Below are 21247 nucleotides of genomic sequence, written 5' to 3'. Positions count from 1 at the left end.
TCTCATATTACTTGCACATGGATGATCACAAAGCCTTTGCTCACACTGTGCTTGTGCAATTACTGACACACTCTTGACAGAATGAGTAGGTAGCAAAGTCACAGACTCAACTCCACAGAACATCAGCATGTTACCTTGAGGTACACCTTCAAAAGACAGTTATTTGCAAAAAATCTAGGAGAGAAAAATAAAACATAAACACTGCCTAATGGTCCAGGAGTCATCATTATACACACAGTGCTGTATATCTGAAGCAGCACAAGTGAACTGACCTTCTAGTTGCCTGTCCTCTATTTGCTTCTCAATCATTCATCCCCATTCCCTCTCCAATACCTTCATGAACTAGCAGAAAAAATTGGACACTTTACTTCCTAAGAGTATCTTATTCTGCAGTTTCATCAAGTCTCCATTCAACCCTTCTGAGAAAAAGCGAATACCAGCCAAGGTTGCCATAATCCTGGCCAGGCTCATCTTGCATATTTTCAGTTTTGTTTCCACCTGCTCCAAACTTTGTAAGTTATTCTAACCCAAGCTATTGCTTTGATCATCATCTGCTTTGTAAATGCAAATAAAACAAAACTGCAAAGTGAATGCAACCTGATCCACACAAATAGCTTTCAAACTCTTCATAGGCAAGTCTACACTTTAGCCTGGACCCTTAAATAAACTCTGACATAGAACAGGCAGCAAATTCTAAGTTCGTGCTGCCTGGAGACTATAAATGCCCATTCACTCCATCAGATTTACTGCAAGGCCTTCACAGGAAGATCCCATTTGCAGTTGCTTAGAACTTTGCCAAAATTTAATTGCGATTATGCTTTACATTGTTCAATGTCTGTCTCAGATATTATTTAGCCCTTGAAACAGGGCTAAAGCCTTTGGAAAGAATTATGCTAAGAAAATCTATAGTTTGCCCATGAACCTGGAAAAAAATCACTGGAAATCTATAGTTTGCCCATGAACCTGGAAAAAAATCACTACAGATAGCTCTGTAGACAGAGGTATAAAAAAAAAAAAATAGCACACCTGAAAGGTACAGTATTAAGGAGCCTGGAACTGCCATAGAAGGAAACTCAGGCTTGAGACCAGGAAAAGCAGAACTAAGAGTGAGGACATAGCTATGAAAAATTGGAAGGAGTAACAATGGGAGACAATTGCTTAATTGGTCTTTTTTATTATTATTTTTTTGCAGGCTGATTTTTCCTTTAAATAAAGAGTTGAAATTCACATGGTTAAGAAAGGAATATAATGCATACCATAGCCAGAGGAGTGACAGAGATTAACACAATGAAGAAGAGATCAGGAATTTGGGCTAAGCAGGCAAATAGGAGCCAAAGTTGAAAGAAACAGGTTAAAGACATGGTTCTAGAAGGCCCATACACAAGACTCAAGAAGGTTTAATAACATCTCCCTCTCCTGACAGCTGTTGGCAACTTCTTCCTTCTCCACTGCTGTCCCAGAGGCAGAGGTACTTTACACGCCTGCAAAGTGTGGGAGCTGCTTTCAGGGGAGGCATGTGGCTGACTGCTAGCAGCTGATTATCTTTGTTCCGCTTGATTACTTCCATGTGTCGTGAATTGTAAAGCAGTGGCGTGAACTGCAAAAGGCTAAGGCAGGCAGAAAAATAAATCAGTTCCTCTAACCAACTGCCAGTCCCCATGCTGTGCTAACATCCAGCTTTCAAGAAGTGTGAGTAGCTACACTGTCACAGAACTGATCTTCTAAATACTGGCCATTGGTATCATAGGTAGCCCGCTACCAGTTTCACAGTGCTCTTTTGAGACACAGGATGCTAACAGACACCACAGTGTGTAATATTCACACCAGAGTCTGTTTAAGAGAATCACCTGAAGTATCACAGTGTAGCTAACATAGTTCTGTTTCCACAAAGTGTCAGAACTACTAATTCCCTTGAGATTGTTTGATCTTTCTTTGGTTTCCCACTACCACACTTTGGTTTCACTACCACAAATGCTACCTTATCTTTTTTTCCTTTGGTTTAGACAAATGCACTGTCTGGCATTCCCAAAGATCTACTGCAGTCTGATATTACAGTGCCTTACTGCCTCTTCACTGGGTTTCTCTTTTCTTGCAACATGAACATGACCAGCAACAATTCAACATCTAAGTGTTAGTAGTCTCTTAGTGCCTGTTCCAATTTCCTCTGAAGCACCCGAAAAGCCAGGCTAGCTCCAAAGACATTCTTATTTACTGGTATCTTCTAAGAAATAACAAAAAGTTTTCATGCCTGCTTAGCAAACATTATGCTAGAATCATATTCTTGTATTCACAGACACAGAGAGAGGGAGGGAAGGAAGGAAGGAAGGAGGGAGGAAGGAAGGAAGGAAGGAATGGGAAAGAAAAAAAAACCTTTCACCTTTCAGCCTGGACTGATCAGTTGCTATATCCTTTTGTCCTTGTCTTTGATGAGAGAAAGGACTCCCTGTCCACTTATTACTAGTTTTGTGTCAACTGGCTGCATATCTAAAATTTTATGTCCCCTAATAGGTCCATCTGTAAGAGATAGCTCATGTCGTTATTTTAATAACTCAACTAATTATTTGATCTTTACCTTGGAAAGGTAAAGGTGCCCTCACTGTTTTCCTCCAAATAAATATAAATTAGATAAATGTCATACACAAACTTGTAACAAGTTTGAATTATATATCTCACAAACCAATCATATTTCTATTTGGAGAATCATTTTTCTATTTAGAGTTTCCATAGCAGATCACAGGTACTGGAAGTCAGGATTCTCATTTGTTTCTTGGTTTCAATCAAGGGAAAATTAAAATAGCATCTCTCTACTGCTTTACTCCGTCTGTCATTAGGACATTTGTCAAATAGTTCTTTCAGCTGTTGAACTGGATTGATGGTTATTGTTGACCCCTTCCCCTGGTTTCTTTCACCAGTTAAATATTTCATCTTCTTCTCATCTCCTTTTAAATTCACTGTGCTCAATTTCATGCAGACTCAGCTATAGAATGCCCTTCAACTTGAAGTAAAACTTTGCTTATCTGAAAATCAAACCTTCCCCTACTGTTTTGTCTCTGTCTTAATCACATTCACTGCTATAGCTCTCCTTATTGATGCTGTATTATTTCATATTTTGTAATTAAAAAATATTCAACATTTGTAAAATTAAATTGTTTAAACATGACTCATACTGATGAGCAATTTTGCAAACTGTCAAAATGTATGCATGCACATTTGGTCAAACGCTACCTTTCCTCAATGTATGCATACTCCCTACACTCAAAAACCTACAAACTTCACTAAGGAAATCCCTTGGTACCTATTCCATTTTCCCAAATGCAGACAGCCATTCTGCAGAGATTGCCTACATATTCCTACATGTTTAATATATAAAATCCAGCTCATGACTCACTGCCAGAAAGGCATATATAACTGGTCAAAAAACTCAGGCTACATCCCCTAGCACAGAGTTCTGCACAGTCTTTTCCACAGCAAAAATGTCCCAGAAACCTAAGGCAATTCAATTTAGTTTACACAGTCTTTACCATTTTTCACCTGAAATTGTAAAATTTCAAATTCAAAGACAATGAAAGGCAAATTCACAAGGAATGGTGGTCATCACTTTGGCCTGAACATTAAATAATTTGCAACTCAATTTCATTTGTTGAAAACCATTTTAACTTTGTCCTTTTTGGATGACTGGCACAGCTCAGAGGGTTATAATCATTGGCATAGTCTAGTTGGTGGCCTGTACCTACTGGTGTCCCCAAGGGGTTATACTGAGACCGGTCTCATTCATCATCTTCATCAGTAACCTGAATGAATGGACGGAGTGCACCCTCAGAAAGTTTCCTGATAATACAAAGCTGGGAGAGGTGTCTGAAACACCGTAAGATTGTGCTGCTATTTAGAAAGACCTGGGCAGGCTGGAGAGTTGAGCAGAGAGGAACCTGATGAGGTTCCACTGGGCATGGGTAGAGTCCTGCCCATGTTGAGGCAGAGGAGGAATAAACACATGTATCTTTGTGCAGGTTAGGGGCTGACCAGTTGGAGGTCAGTTATTTTCTCTGTAGAGAAGGATCTGCACGTCCTGGGGGACAACAGGCTGGCCATGAGCCAGCACTATGCCCTTTTGACCAAGAAGGCCAATGGTATTCTGGGGTTCATTAAAAAGAGCTGGGCCTGCAGGTTGAGGGAGGTGATCCTCCACCTCTACTCTGCTCTTGTGTGTAGAGTTCTGGGCTCCCCAATTGCAAGAAAGATAGAAAAGTTCTAGAGAGAGTCCAGCAGAGAGCGAACAAAGATGAAGAGGGTTCTGGAGCATCTCCATGAGGAAAGGCAGAGAGACCTGGAAGTCTTCAGCTTGGAGAAGAGGAGACTGGGGAGGGATCTTACCAATGCTTGTAAATATCTCATGGGCAGGAGCCAAGTGGATAGATCCAGGCTATTTTCAGCGGTGCCCAGTGACACAGCAAGGGGCAACAGGCACACAAACTGGAATGCAAGAATTTCCATCTGAACACAAGGAAAATTTTCTGTACTTTAGAGTAACAGAATACTGGAACAGGCTGCCTAGAGAAGCTGTGGAGTTATCTTCTCTGGAAATACTCAGTAACCACCTGGACACTTTCCTGTGTAACCTGTCCTAGGGAATGTGCTTTAGTAAGAGTGTTGGACTGCATGATCCCCAGAGGTCCCTTCAAACTCCTGTGATTCTATGATTCTGGTCAGACAAACTGCAATTCCCTCCTAGCAGAAGGTTCTCTTTTGGCTCATTGTCAGTTGGACATTACTGTATACTCACAGGAGCAGTTCAGTCCAAGTATTCACCTTCAATGAGCACCATATGTGTTGTTCTACTCCTACTTCACGCAAGTTGGCTGTCAAGGCATATAAAATTAATATGTTCTCAAGCTGAAAACTTACAAAATGGAAAAGTAGAATTAATAAGGAAATCTTAACACTTATTTACTGCAAGAAACTTTTCAGTATCTTTCTCAAAGTTCAGTAATTACAGTGATAACCCAAAGGGAAGAAGAATGTAACAATCAGGGCTTAACACATAAGAAAAGGATTATTACCTTTTTTGAGCATAAAAGACTCAGTACTGGGGCAGTGAATTGTTCCTGTTCAGGGCAAGATTTTGAAGAAATTCTGCCACAACTACTGGTCCACCAGCACTAACCTCCCACATGAGGAAAGCAGTAATGTAGACTGTCACTTCCTCATGCAGTTTGCAATCACCTCACAAATCAGATTGTCCCTTTCTACTAGCAATTTCTGTAGAGCTCTCTAGATCACATGTTTTTAGAACCAGAAAAGGACATCTACTCACATCCCAATCAGCAGCTTCAGAAGACGTCAGTCATTACTAGCACTTGTATTTATATCATACGATTCAAGTTTGGTTTTGATTGGCATAGCTGGGGAGATGGATTATTTAGAATTCTTCTTTTTCTTCTTCTTCTATGTAGTTTTACCAATAAAGTTTACAATGTTCCTATGATCTATATTTTCCTGAAGTTATAGGAACACAACAGAAAGCAGAGAAAACAAAAATAAAAATTATGGTGCTATGATATGCACATGAAAAAAAAAAAAAAAAAAGAATTTTGTTAAGAAAATCGGCTTTAGGACTATATTTTAATAGCAGATAATTTATGTAAGTACAGAAATCCTTAGTATGCCAGAGAAAATCTGAATAGGCACATGACAGAATGCCACATCCAAGAAAGAAGACGCAGGAGATTAAACACTTCATATAAATTCTTGCCTTTCACAGTGAAGCTTGGATTTTTCTCCCCATTATTCATAACAGAAGGATTTGTGGCAAACAGGTTAAGGTGAAGTAGCATCAAAATTCAAATGTAAAGATGAAAGAGACATGACAGTACAAATGCTTTCAAGAGTCACAAAAAAAAAAAAAAAAAAAAAAAAAAACCTTTATTAAATGGAAAAGGAATTATAATATTTTACCATTTGGAATTTGGACATAACTGCTTAATTAATAGTCTCAGGTTAACTTAATGTAACCTAGGCACATACTTAAGTTTGTATATGACCACAGCCTTTTTGAATATTTGTGATATATGTAGCACAATTTTTGAGTCTTAAAATTATCCAGAGGATGCCTTAAAAAACAAAGAAAGATTTTTCCATTTTGTTGGAAAGCAAAAGTGATTTAGAAGTTACACAGTTAAAATATCATGTATACAAAACAGTGAAAAAAATCATGAATAGAGTTCTGATAAACATAGCTACTACACAACATATTTTCATTCATTATACTATAGAGTTTTTATTGACAGCACTATAGTCATTGAGGAATGGCCTTATTCAGGAATCAAAACAAGGATTCACACCGCAGATATCCATTATTCAAGGTCTTCCTTGAAATTAGGATGTTATCAGCCTTTGGGAAAAGAAAATGATTAATCAAGTTGACATAAAACTGCTTTCCAAAACGTTTAGAAGTAGGTCAACAAATAAGCAAGGAAGGTTCTTGCAAAAGTTCTTGTCTTTTCCAGGAGAAAAAAAAAAAAAAAAAAAAGCCTTACTTGTGAGAGATGCACCTGAAACAGCCTGAAACTAGGCAGTTTTAAGCTTTAGTTATTCACACTTATCAAATAAAATTTTACCTCAGCAGAGCAATAAGGAGAGAAATGACAGTTCTATCTTGACTTTCACATCAAGATAATTACAGCCATCCTATCTCTGTCAAATCTGATTATAAACCAGGGATCAGCAGGCAGGAGATTAAAAGCTCATCTGAGTATATGCAACAAATGAAATTGATGAGAACTGCCCAAATTGTGTCAGTTTTACAGAAACAGCAGATTGACAGACTATTGGAATTAAAGATATGAGAGTTCTCATTCTCACTCTGGCTTTGAAATGCAAATGAAAGCTGCTGGAATTGTTGAACAGCAGGTGCTAACCTTTTTATATATAGTGGGCATCTTCTCCTGTTAACAGGATTTGTGGAGCACAAGATCAGCATTATATCAAACTGAGATCCTTGCTAATCCTTGTTGGTTGTTTTTTTGTTGTTTTGTTTTTGTTTTTGTTTTGGGTTTTTTTGTTTTGTTTTTGTTTTTTGGGTTTTTTTTTGTTTGTTTTCTTTTTCCTGTTCATTCTAGAGATTTTTTCTTCATGTGCAATTTAGGCATCAATTTTTATTCCAGAAGAAAAGGAAGTTATTGTTGCTGCATGTTCTGTTATGTACTTAAGACATTGCATGAACACTACAGTCCATTGAGCACTTATCTACATTCTTTAGAGAAGCCACAGCTCAAAAAGGAAGAAGTGACCACGACAGCTCTACAAGCAGCAAGAAAAACTGGAAAAGGATGTTTGTATACATAATCTATATCAGATATACAATTGAAGAGCTAGAGTGCTTTTTTGTTTGCTTACTTTTTTTTTTCCTCCAAAGTTGTCTTTCCTACCATCACTTAACTAAACAAAATAAATGGCATTCTTCTTTTTCAGTTGCCACAATGTGATTTATTTCACCAGATACTTTTTACCAACTTTACTATTTATCATGCTGATATATTTTGAACATAAAGTGACGCAAGCTAGAAATGGGTGTCCTTCAATTGCCTGATGCTCTGTAAAACCTTTCTAAACACCTGTAAATACATCACAGAGCAACAAGTCATCTCCACCTCTATAAGCAAACAAAGTGATGCTTCCTAAGTCTCCCCTCCCTACAGGGACAACCTCTTAGAGGTTGACAGACACAGGCACCCCATGCAGTACCTAATGCTAATTTGGGAGTTACATGAACCCAAATCTGTACCTGTTCTTTCACAAACAAGAGAAAGACCAAGTGCATTCAGGGCACTGCTTCTGACAGCATGCAAGTGACTCTCCCAGAATCGTGCTGTGTGTAGGAGTAGTGGATCATTGGGACTAAGCAAGTTTAATTTCATTCTCCATGAACTGCAAATGTGATTTCTCTTGGTGCATCCTAGGAAAAGTACAGCAGCAAGACTATCCTCCCACTGTGGATTTACTAAAGTGATGATTTTTTTATTTTTTTTTTAAGGAATGGAAAAGAGAGAAAAAGAAATGATATGCAGAATAAAACTCTACTGCTTATACTTTTTTTTCCCCAATTATACTTGTCTAAAATGGAGGATTCACTGACATTTTCAAATAATTTCTTTTCTTTCAGCTATCATTAAAGATATATTTTGGAAAAAAAATCACCACATGAAAAGTCAGAATAATCACTTTCCACATCCTTCCCATCCTCCCACCTTTTCTTTTACGAGTATTTCTGCTTTTATGGCCTAAATTCTTCTCCTGAAGTCAAACCCTCTGTTTATGGTATCACAGTGGTTGCTGTGGAGGTGATTATGATGTACAAAGCCAAAAGGGATGGGTTACAAATTGGAATGAAGAGCGGCATCTCACTAAACCTGTTTAAAGTAGTAGCAGATATTAAAAAGATACAGTATGTACATTGGAAGCAAGCACATTAACTCATAAACGACTGTTTCCTATCAACTTTCATTATCACAACTGTTTCAGATATGTTAATATAATAGCTTTGGAGATAAAGTGTTTAAGTATACATATGGAAACAAGCATAAAGCATGAACAGACAGTGCTAGCACAGATGGCAGCAGAGTCCTAACTGTATTCTTCAGTAGTGCCTGCTGCATTTGCTATCTTCTGCAGCAGAAACATGCAAACAACAAACTGTGGTAGCATAGACTGTCGCTGTGCTCCAACCACAAAAATACTTAACATAATCCTGCACACAGTACGTTTCTCTATGCCAGATTCCAGACTGAGAATGAGTTATGACTAGAGAACATAGATTCCTGAAAAAGCTATTAGTTCATCCTAATTCCTCCTGCTACAAGGATTAGTTTCATATACATCTTCTCTGATATACACACACTTAAAAATACAACTGTTCAAGTACAGGTGCTAATTCTCAAGAAATGTGTTACATATTAGAAATAGAAGAAATCTGCCTTGGCATTTGCACCACAGAGGCAGACACTGTCAAATTTTCACAACCTTGATGGCAGAAACAATCCTTAATTTTGGCCTACATTAGGAAAAACAGAAATGATTTATATTAAGTGAATTAGTTTCAAACCTTGCCCCTAACATTGACACCTGAAGCACTACTGGAAGCATGTAGGCATGTAGGCTCCTTGTACTCTTAACATCCATGTATGAAAAACATTAGAGCAGATGACAAATCAAAGAAACTAGAAAGGCACATATACCTTCCACATTTGATTATTTTTTTCCTGGAACACAGTTTAGTGCAGGTCAAGATGTGATTCCAAGTTAATTGAATGTCAAGGTCCAAGGAAAGCCACGAAGGTTTCTGAATCAAATCAAAACTGTACTGAACTACTGAACTGTAACATGTACTTAGCTGCATGTTAAAAACAAAAATACACAAAGAGCAGTGGGATAATGTTAAAATCAGGTCTCAAATAAAAACATTAATGCAAACAAGAGGAAAAAAAATAAAAATGAGACTTTAATGGCCTTAGAATTCAATCATTTTAAGATCTTGTTAGACATAAAAAGTTATTCTCTAAACAATCTTTCAACATAAGTGCTTCGTGAGTGCCCATGGCGCAACATAACCTATACATAGCTACAGCAGTTTTAACTAATTAGTTACATTATCCTTATAAATTCAGTTATTTAAACAAGCAAGACAATGACTGTTAACACCAGAAAATAGAAAATATTTCAGTGGAAAGAAAAAAATAATACTTCCTATTCCAAGAAAATGCATTCCCACAAGGTCTTCATCATTACATGCAGTCTGCTGCATGACAGTGCCATTGGGAACTGAAATTCATTGGCTGGTGAAAGAAAATAGTGGAACATTAAGATGAAGTGGAGCTGCAATTCTTTAATCAAGTCAGACATAGTTGGATAAATCCACCTAATACAGCAGGCAAAGTAGCACATGGAGCCCCTGTGTAGGAACCCCAAAGCTGGGAAAGAGAACTACCAACTTAAATTCAACAGAATCATAGAAATGTTCAAGTTGAAAGGGACCTTTAAAGGTCACCTAGTCCAAATGAACAGGGATGCCTACGCTACATGGGGTTGCTTACAGCCTCGTCCAGCCTGACCTTGAATGTCTCCTGGGACAGGTGGTCATTGGTGGTCCACTCTGTGAACCATCATGTTCCTAGATCCTCATAAAAGAAACCAGAAGCAGGCTCCAAAAAGTCTATGAAAGGTTCCTGATATTCAGAGGTACTCAATGAGCACTGGGCTCTAGGGTCGCCATCAGGCTACATCTTTCTTGATCTTGGCTTGAGAGTACAATAAGTGCAGTCAGAACATTGAAATACAGGATGTTTGACTCATGAATTATTTATTCATTTATTTATAATCTGATTTGGGCCAGAAAGTGTGATGATTCAGGAATACAATGGACTTCCACAGATTTGTGGGTAAACACCAGTAAGCCTAGGACCAAGACTCACACAGGACTTCTACTAACAGAACCCAAGAAATGGTGTTGGTTACAGAGGACAGTGCAGGAATGCAGTTAGACAATACTTAATTAGATACAACACTAGCTCTTTTTCTTTAACATTGCTGAAGAAAGCTGCACATATCAGAAATTGGTTATCTTACTCTAGAAGAGAATAAAAGATGAAAATGAATATTGAACCTGAAGCTTTAAATCAAACCAAATGCATTCAGGAGCAATCTCCAACATATTTAAGGAAGAGATGAAGAAAAACTGAGCAGTGTAGAAACTGAAACCTTTGTTCCTGTCAAAAACAAAACAATACAAAACAAAGCAACCACAAAAACAATGTAGCAGAGCATTAAGTTTCAGGCTCTTTCCTTAATGACCAAGGACTTCTGTGCTGTAACTGCACAGTGACACTTCAATTACTCAAACTGTCAAGACCTTTCTTGTCACAAAATTTTACCTGCAATTCTTATTTATGCAATGGAATGCCTCAAGGCCAGATAACTAGCACACTGCTCTGTATTTATCAAAAAGTTAATGTGTTTCTTGGTGTACTCTAGCACGGGACTGCAAGCTTAAGAATAGCTGCTGTTGTTCTTATGCAGAAAGCATATAAGCAAATTTATTGTTTTCCATCCTTTCTGAAGCATCCGAGAACAAGCCAGTTTCTATTATGTTTTGCAAATTATGCTTTAGATCAGCTATAGTATCTTTTTAGCACCACTTCCTCTTGGCCCAATTTCTACAAACACATAGCTACCACGTACAACTCCCTCTTTTACAGTTTCCAGATTTGATTTTGAATTTGGGCTTGTGAAAAAAGTAACAAATGTCAGATTCTGTACATTCTTCTTCCTTAGATGTTTTCAAGACTGGAGAAAGCCCTGAGCAACTTGTTCTGGTGCCACAGTTGACCCTGAAACTTCACTAGTGTACTTCCAATTTGAATTACCCTATGCATTCGTCAGTTTGCACTCGATACTCTGAGTAGAATCAGAGTAAAATGGATGCAAAAATTTTAACTTGATAAAAAAAAAAAAGCTGCGCAGCATTGTGACGTCATACCAGTAAAGAGTTTTGCAACATTCCTCTTTTCAGACGATGATTAAAAGTGTACATCTACCACCAAATCAACTTTGTGGTGCTACAGGAATAAGATACAGCAAAAAAGCCATCTACACTTCAGAGTTCATCTTCAGATTTATCTTTTCCTGCAATAGAATTGCTGAGAGTTATTAAGAACTCTGAATATTTATCAGGTGTCATTTAGTCACCACTTCTGTTAAAATCATTTATCTGTGTCAGCCCTCAGAACAATATGCAAAATAAAAAAAAAAAAAATCCAGAAAACAAGGTCACCAACTGCTATGTAGCATACAGCAAGTGGCCACATCCCACAAGCTCAAGTCATTCAAAGATCAGAAACTCACTCTGATGGCCACAATTTCTGCAGGGTAATTCTTTTCCTGCCTTCATATTTGTAAAGTAAAAAATAAAAAAAAGTCAAGTGACTGAAGTGAGATTAATCTCAGTCTAGAGACTAGGAAAGAAAACAAAAACTATTCAGAATAAAACCCAAAACATGCTCCTATTGTGATCATACAGTCACTATATCTCAGTGGACAATAATCAGATTCCTATTGCACTATTACTAAAAGCACTGATAAGTTCTTTTTTGCTTTGTTTGAACTTATTTTGGTAAACCAAAGGTCTGGAGCAATTGAGGCTGCATCCAGCTGTACCGTTACCATAAACAACTGACCAGCCCCTCAGGCTACTTCAGTGTTAACTGAAATCAATACCTGGGAACAGAATGGCATAGAGAACCTACAGAACTCCAACGTCATCCAGACTGAAAAAGGGAAAGACCGTGTTTCCCTAAAGCATTTATTGTGCTCTAAAGATCACTTTCATCCAGCTCTAAAATGGATTTTCTAAGTGTCTCTTGAAATGCAAAATAGCTAGGAGGCCAAAAATGCATACCCTCTAACTTGAAAAGAAAATTAAAATTGAAATAAAAAAAAATTGCATTCCAATACCCTTCAACTCAAGCTTGGTAATAAACCATATATTAATGAAGCCAACTCCAGATTACCAGGACGTCTTATGCTCAGAAATAATGCAGAAGCCTGGAAACATTCTGCCCGGCACAGCCATCCATCTGTTCTGTGATCCTGGTTGATTTGAATGCATCACAAGGATGCCTTGATCTTTCTGAATACAGCTTCAGATCACACAACCTCCTCTCAATTGCCTCCAAATAATTATTCTCATGCCCATTTTTTGGCTAGCAACAACTACAACCTCTCACATGAAACAACAGCAACTACCAGCCATAAAGAAGAAATTGGTGAAGAAGACCAATATACTTCATGTGACTTTTCTCAATCCAGCCTCTGGAGAGGAGAACCTGTTCTCAGCTTCCTATTCCTCCCCCTCGCTACAAATGCCAGTTGTTTAGACAGCTCTAGTTTCAGAGTTTCAGAGCAGTAAGAATTGATCTAAATACTGGAATGGTTTATAGAGCCAAGCTCAATGCAGTCATTGACAATAACAAGTCTTTTTTTCCTCACTTTTTTCCACAGGCTCTTGGGCTCATTATCACAAACTAACAGTTCTGCTTTAATCTGTCCTCAGGAGAAGGTTCTGCTCACTAATTTCTCTTCTTTTTTTCTGCTTTTCAATACTACTTAGGAGTACAGCATCAACAAACATACTGGCCACAGACAGCACACATGACAAAATCCCAAAACCATCTCAAATAGAACCCCTTACATTTTACAAATTATGTAAGTTTCATTTACTAAGCACATGCTTCAGTATTTACAACTTTTTTCATGGAAATAATGAGAATAATATAAACAACAACAACACAGCATTAAGATTACATTCTATAAAATGAGTTAAGGTACAACCAGTTGAATACTTTTTTAATCAAAGGGCATTTATTTGCAAAGTACTCTACTGCAGTAGCAGCCACAGTGCTACCTGCAAGTCCCCTCCTGTGGCAAGAGATGTCATATATGTATATGTATTACAGCTCTGCTATGATTTTGTATGAATGGAAATACTACAATTTCACATATAAGGAGACAGAATATGAAAATGCTACCTTGGAGTTTCATGAGAAAGAAGTGGAATCCTAGGAGAATAAAGATATTCCAGGTTTTGTGATGGCTTATCCTGCTGCTGCTCAGAACAGCACTGGGTCAAGTCCAGCCCAAATACATATGGGAAAGCAGTCGGGAGTTGCTATGGTTCCAATCATTATGGCAAGGTAATGAAACAAATTCAGTGCATAAACAGACATTCCAACTTTAGTTAACGGACAAGATGATTCATTGTTATAATATGGCAAAGCTAAATGGAAAGACAAAGGCAGAGACACTGTACTGAGGACTAAGACTGGAAACTTCCAGATGTGAGTATAAAATGCCCCTGAGCCAGGGTTACTCAAAATATGAAATACTTCAGAATGTACTAAAACGAGATAGATTCTATAGTTCTGTCAGAGTAATCATTTCATCTAGCTCACAATTTAAACTATGAGATTCAAATTATCACGTGAGTGATTTCTTTCCCATTTTAAAGCACACTTCGTATTTCCCAGTAAGTGATTTGTGACCTCTGTCTGATTAAAACCCTCCAAATCTTCTTTAAAGAGAGCTCAGGAAAAAAAAAAAAAAAAAAAAAAAAAAAAAAAAAAAAAAAAAAAAAAAGTGGTTATGGATGGAGAGGAAGTCTTTGGTTTCTTAACTATATTTTCTGCACAAAAATCAGACTTAAATGATCATCATAAAATTGTACTTTCACTCCTCTAGATTCTAGACAGCAAGCTTGTCATTCTATTGTAAGCTCAGATTTTGAATAATCTATGGCTTTGTAGTTATGGTTTCTTATTTATAATTGTATAATTTGCAGTGTTAAGGTTTTATTAGCATCATAAACAAATTCTTCCATGAACAAGGGGAAAAAATGGTACATACAGTCACGTAACAGGTATTTACAGATTTTATCATGCACATTTCTGGCAAGAAGAATATTGCCTCTTTCTTTTTTTTTAATACAATGTCAGAGTGAACTAATTTGAAAAATACTGCAGAAGCAAAAATATTTTTCAAGTATCGAAATACAGCATTTGAGTTATTGAGGACCCCAAGCTTCATTGAAGAAAAGGAAAACACACAATGGAAAAAAAAAAAAAAGCATTAAATGTTTTGGGTTAGAAGGAGCCTTAAAGACCACCTAGTTGCAAATGCCCTGCTGTGGGCAGGGACACCTCCCACCAGATCAGGTTGCGCAAAGCCCAATCCAACCTGGCCTTGAACATTTTCAGGGATGGGGACATCCACAGCTTGCCTGGGTAATCTGTTCTATTGCTTCACACCCTCACAGTAAAGAATTTCCTCCCTAAATCAGATCTGAATCTATTCTCTTTAAATCTAATGATATTACCCCTTGTCATATCATTACATGCCCTTGTAAAAAGTCTCTTCCCATCAGACAACACACTCAAGTCATCTTCCTTGGGGATGTTCTTAATTCCATTTTCCACCCGGCTGGTATTTGTGTTTGGAATGTCCCTGACACAGATGCAAAACCTTGCACTTGCCCTTGTTGAATTCCTAAGGTTCATACAAGCTCACCTTTCAAGTTTGTCAAGGACCCTCTGGATGGGATCCCTTCCTTCCAGCATGTTGACCACACCATACAGCTTAGTGTCATCTGCAAAACTGATGAAAGTGCACTCAAGCCTACTGTCCATGTTGATGACAAAGCTGTTAGTATCAGTCCTGCCAGTCCCACTCAGCACTGGACATCAGATCTTTTGAGTGCGATCATCCAGCCAATTACTTATCCACCAAGTGGTCCATCCACCGAATTCATGTCTTTCCAGCTTAGAGAGAAGAATGTCATATAGGACAAGAATATATGGGATAGTGTCAAATGCTTTGCACAAGTCCAGGTGGATTATGTCATTTGCTCTTCCCTCATCTGCCAATCCTGCAACCCTGCTGAAGGCCACCAAATTTGTCAGATAGAATTTGCCCTTAGTGTAGTTTTGCTTGTCACCAACCACTTCTTTATTTTCTAGGTGCCTCAGCATAGTTTCCAGGAGGATCTGCTTCACGGTCTTGCAGAATCTTTACATGCTCCCTGACTAATGTGACAAGATTCCAGAAGCAGCTATGGCATCTGAGTGTTAGTAGATCCAAACAGAAATAAATGTCAATGTTCATATTTTATGAATATGTGAGTAAAAATGGTTTAAAATTTAAAGTTTACCTGCAGATTTTTCCAGCTAGGCACAAAAAACAGGCTTACTTGATTTAAGAACTTCTGTTATGTTAAGCAGGCATATAACGCCTACATGAATTTCAGACATTTACTTTTACAAATACTACAATAAGCCACAGGCAAAAAGCAAGGTGTAGAGAGCTACGCCTCCAGCACAACAGAACATTTGGTTATGACTGCCTGAATACAACCAAGAACATTATTTCCCAGGAGACAGAGAAGGAAGAAAGAAGAAAACTGACAGCACGTTGTGAATATTTCAGGGAAAATATGTGAAGATAAGACCACCTGAAATTGGAAAGCTTTTAAGACTCATTTCTCTGCTATCAATTGTAGAATTAGTCCTATCCAGTGCAGTCACAATCAGAAGCTGTTAGCATATGCGTATATATCCAAGGACGTCCATTGGAGAAACCATGACTTGTAGCTTTCTTCCTCTTGTACCTTTATCCTCCCTGTCTTTCACTGGTTCAACACAGAGAAGTCTAGTTCTCTAGAGTAATAATATGCTGGAGACATTCAAGGCCAGGTTGGATGTGGCCTTGGGCAGCCTGATCTAGTGCGTGGCAGCCCTGCTTATGGCAAGGGGGTTAAAACTGGCTGATCTTTAAGGTCGTTTCCAACCTAAGCCATTCTATGATTCTTACCTCGCTACAACATTTCTGTCGCTCTCAGAAGGAAATGACACCAAACAGAAGGGGTAACAATAGTTTATGACTTGTTTTGTGACAACTCTAGATAGGTTAAGGCAACAACTAGATGAAACAGGTGGGTAAAAAATGGTTTTGTTTTAATACAGATCACATTTTTTTACATGCCTACCTGGGCATGATTGAACATATTGGCACAACACCAAATGATCATATTGTGCTGATTTAAACACAGAAAACTTCCATTCCCTAGACTTGGCACATGTTGTTAGCAATTAAAAATATATCTTTTATGAAGTAATTGCTGTCTAAGACCTCACTATACACATAGTCCTACACACACATTCAGCACTATTTATTTACTTTTCGCTGTCGTAATTGGTTTAGTACTATGGACGCAGAACTACTGGCTTACTACAGAACTTTCACATAGCTTTAAATATGTATGAAAGTATTGCTTGCTTCTCAGCAGTTATTTTTGGTGGTGTCAGATAATGTAGACGCCTTTCTCTTTCACAGTTTTTAGTCACAAGACTTCCATACCTTCTCTTCAAGGGATGAGACACCCAATACATATCAAAGTTTTGTTGAGTAGTACAGAAAAACACTATTTAATGTAAACTGTGGTTTTCACTATGCTACTATTTAACATCTTCTGCTGAGACAGGATCTGTTGAACTCTGGCTGTAGCCATCCATCTGGGTTTTCAAGCTCTTGGGAGATTTTACAAGTAAGAGGCTATTGTTAATCAAACACCAAATAATTTTAAAACAGGCTTTTTACAAGATCACTAATGTATGTCATCTTACCACGACCTTGAACTTTTTGTGTTGGCTTTTTTTTTTTTTTGCTGTCTAGACAAGTCCTACTTTACATTTTCCATAGTGTCAAACCACGTAAAACAAGATATTCTGTACATGCAATCATAAAGAAAATTTCATGTTTGTCTTTCGTGTTTTTAAAAAATACAGAAAAGTCTCAGGTCACGATGCTGTAAATTTATGATTTGATTATGAAAAAGCATTGATTTACTTGCAACTGCTAAGATAAAGTTGTAATTAGTAAAGCACTCAATAAGCACGCTTGATCTCAAATAGCTCTACATCAAAATAAATCAACAGCTATATTTACTCTCATCAAAGGTGAGAAGAACATCAGAGCTGGTTAATACTTGTAACTTGATGCAGTCAAAGGCAGGCTTGCTCATATGTTCACAGCTCAGTGTGCCTGAAGCAGCCAGCCAGCTCTAGGTGATGACTGAGAATATATATCTTAATCCTTAACCCTAATCTTCATACACTGAAATGTGCTTGGTCTTCAGTTTGTGTCAACCATAACAGCATCGTTGAGATCCACAGAGCTATGCCACATTTCACCAATGTGGGTTGGCAGCCAACTGAAATGAGTTTGCAACAAAAAGAACAGGAAAGAACAGCTTTCCCCCACATCCCCCTCCCCTAGAAATTGAATTATTTCATATCCCTGCTGCCTCCCTGTTCTGTCACAAAAATATGAATATTTCTTTGTCATTCTGATAATTGCGTACATGTAAGAATGAATGACAGGACACAGTTAAAACTGCTTACAGCTCACATACCATAGTTTTACTTTTGGGTATATCCTACAACTCCTCCAATCTTCAGCTTAAACATTAAGTAAATTTTCCACTCCAATGCAAAGTGGTCTATTATTACCTGATAAATAAATAATATTCAAATAAATAAATAAATGCCTGGAATCCATTCTTGGAAAATAAAGCATTTCTAAAACTTCGAAATTTTAAGAAGCATATCAAAGTAATACTTCACTTCCCTGCCTTCACTTCTCCAAAAGATCTCACTGCAGTACACACAGTCAGCAGTAAGGACATACAGGCTAGTTTTGTTTCTACCTTACATCTGCAGCTCTTAACAGATAGCAAATGATCCTTCAAAAAAGTCTACCTTGCAAAGATAGCACAGCAGAAAGAGCAATTATCCTTAAATACTTTCCAAAAATAACTAGGATGCAAAATACACGTGCTTCAGAGTCATTTTGCATTCCATGGTGTTACAGTAATTACTTCAATGAGAATTTATGATACTTTACAAAAACACTTTAACAAAGCAACAGACTAAAGCACACTGCACCTTTCTGTTACTCTGAATCAGAACTGACTTACAAAACTCCCCAACTGAACTCATTTACAGTACAGCTACTTTGATGTTCTCATCAGGACAGCACACCATCCGCTGTAACTTAGCTATGAGGACAAAGTTTCTGGTAGGAAGAGTTTCCATTTGGCCTAATGCCTGCACCGCTCTGTTTGCAGGGTGCACTCTGGCTCTCCCCAGCTCAGTGCCAGAGCTCCTGCTGGCTCCAGGACATCACGTTTTGGTCTCTGCAGTACCCACAATAACTGCTCTCAGAGGTGTCACCAACTCTTTTCTTTTTGTGATTCCCCACTACGTTCAGAAAGAGCAGCATAAAGATTTACAACCACAGGCCGCTATTTTTATTCCCTAGCTGGATAGCACCTCCTCTCCTGCACAGTCATTTCCTTCAGAGTTCTGGTGATACCCACCGACAAAACCTCTGCTCGGACTTTTAGACTGTTTCTTTTTGAAAGAGGAGCAGTTCGGCAACTCCCGGCGCTGGGCAGCCCCCACGGACACCCCGAGGTTCGTCTTCGCACCAGCTCTGCTCCGACGGTGTCACCTCCAGGCGCCGGGACTCCGCGCTCCCCGCAGCGCTCCTGGCGGAGCCATGCGCGTCGCGAAGGGCACGAAGTTCCTGCGGGAGTGTAACGGCCAGCACGGCGGGCACAGCCTTTCAGGGTCGGGAGAGCTAAGTAAGTGCTGCTCAGACCCGGCGATGAGCATCTCACTCTCCGAGGAACTGACGGGGGACGGGAGCAGGCAGGGCAAGTGTTTTTCACAGCGCCTCCCGAGCATTGAGACAAAACACGGGCATGCCAAGAAAGATTTCTAGGACTCTTCCCAGGTTCGCTACCGCTTGGCAGCCTGAAAGCGCCTTCCGCAACAATTAAAGAAGCCGCTGTCACAGCGACATGTGGAAAAGCACGCAAACAGCGTTCCTCACCCCCCAACGCCCGCCGAGCCCGGGACGCGTCGTGGAGTTCGGGGCGCTCGCTGCCCTCGCACCGCGGCGAGGCAGGAGGAGCAGCAGCCCCCGTCCTGAACGCCACCAGCGGGCAGCGCGAGTCCCCTGCCAGACGCTCCCATCCCGCCCCGCAGAGACTCTTACCGTGCTGCTGCCGGGGCTTGCCGCCCGGCGCCTTCTCCTTCCTGCCGCTCAGCATCCGCCAGCACGCCGCCCCTCTGCCCAGCGCGCCGGCCATGCCGCGGGCGGGGCGGCCCCGCGCAGCGCCGGGCCCGGCGGGGACAGCGCGGGGCGGAGATGGGGCGCGGGACGCGGCGGAGTGGGGCGGGAGCAGCGCGGGGCCGGAGCAGCGTGGGGCCAGCGGTCCCGCCTCCCCCGGCCCGGCGTCAGGCAGCGGCTACGGGCAGCGCCGCCCGCGCCCCCCACCCCGCTCTGCCCGCGGGGGCGGCGGGGCTGCCGGGGCTGGGCGGCTTTCCAGGCTTTGGGAATGACGGCGCTCATCGCAACCCACCCCCACCTCCCCAGCTCTGCCCGCCGGCAGTCCTCCCACAGCACCTTCCCCGAAAAACATGTGTACGTTACCTCCTGCCATCAAAATCACTGGTTCCGCACTCTCTCGACTCCGGCACGATGAGTAACTCAACCTGAGATTCCCACCTCCTACACGCCTATGTGGGATGAGGCGGCAGCCTCCCGCCCCGCGTGCAACTCCTCGGTTCCGGGGATCCCGGAGGGAATCGCCCTCCCCGACGAGGCACTCGCGGCCCTTCCATAAGGGGCTGAGCGCGGTGCGGGGGCACAGTGCTCTCTGTTCTCACAGTCAGTCGAAATGATTCAAAAGTTGCGGGCACAGTGTTGAAATATTAACAATTTTACAGGCAAGAAAAAGTAGTTTAGAATGCTGCTTTAAGTCCCGAGGGTCTGGCAGTGCAGTGCAGAGTTCCATAAGTACAAATGATGCGTGCAACTCGTGCTTGCAATCTTGCTAATAAATCCACCCATGTGTCAAGTTATTGCAGCTACCGCTACAGCTCCGGAAAGGTATTCCACAGCCACTTCTTGATTTTTCATTCACACATACCTATATGTCATCATCACCCCATGAGGCATGGCACTCTGTCTGTAGGGGTGTTTTGAAAGGCAGAGAGCTGGCATGCGGGATTTGCACTGATTCTTCCATTGGAAAGAGAAGAGCCTCCATCTTGTATCTCATCTTTGCTCCCCTAACGTCAAGAATCACAGAATCACAGAATTGTAGGGGTTGGAAGGGATCTCCAGAGATCATCGAGTCCAACCCCCCATAAGAAGCTTATGGAGAAAAACAACAAGGATTCTGATAGCCTGGTCTAGTGGTTAGCAACCCTGCCTGTGGCAGAGGGGTTGAAAATAGATGATCTTTGAGGTCTTTTTCTACCCCAGCCATTTTATGATTCTATGATTCATCAGTATTGTAACTTAAAACTTATTCTTTGGAGACTCAATCAAATTGAATTACTATTAAAAACTGAAAAAATAGAGAACTCCTCTTCAGCTTTGCAACTCCACCAGCCAAAGTGTAAAGGAGCCATAGTTTTGTCCTCCAGCCTGAAGTTAAACTGACTGCCTTATGAACAGTGCCTTTTGAGCAGTGCCTGACTGCCCGCCAGCTGCCCTTCTTGCCCTCTGCCCCACCTGCGGGCTACAGCCCTGACATGGGTCAAAGTCAGAGCAAGTGCACACTGCAATACAGAGGTTT

General features: G+C 40.1%; 1 protein-coding gene across 2 annotated transcripts in view; it reads right to left on the bottom strand.

The window, feature by feature from the left end:
• The window catches only part of ZNF385D (zinc finger protein 385D), a 394027-nt gene that overhangs the window by 359127 nt on the left and 13653 nt on the right, over nucleotides 1–21247 (bottom strand). Inside the window, exon 1 of one of the 2 annotated variants that reach the window (XM_042816868.1) lies at nucleotides 19657–19750. The exons of the other annotated variant lie outside the window; for it this stretch is intronic. Within the exon in view, the coding sequence (XP_042672802.1) occupies nucleotides 19657–19750 (94 nt within the window). Of the gene's footprint in view, nucleotides 1–19656; nucleotides 19751–21247 lie in introns of those variants that run through there. 2 annotated transcript variants of the gene reach the window in all.

Source organism: Centrocercus urophasianus, unplaced genomic scaffold, assembly GCF_019232065.1.
Source record: "Centrocercus urophasianus isolate 14NV4802_14NV808 unplaced genomic scaffold, USGS_Curo_1.0 seq_16, whole genome shotgun sequence".
Classification (NCBI taxonomy): domain Eukaryota; kingdom Metazoa; phylum Chordata; class Aves; order Galliformes; family Phasianidae; genus Centrocercus; species Centrocercus urophasianus.
This window is presented reverse-complemented; position numbering and strand designations above follow the sequence as displayed.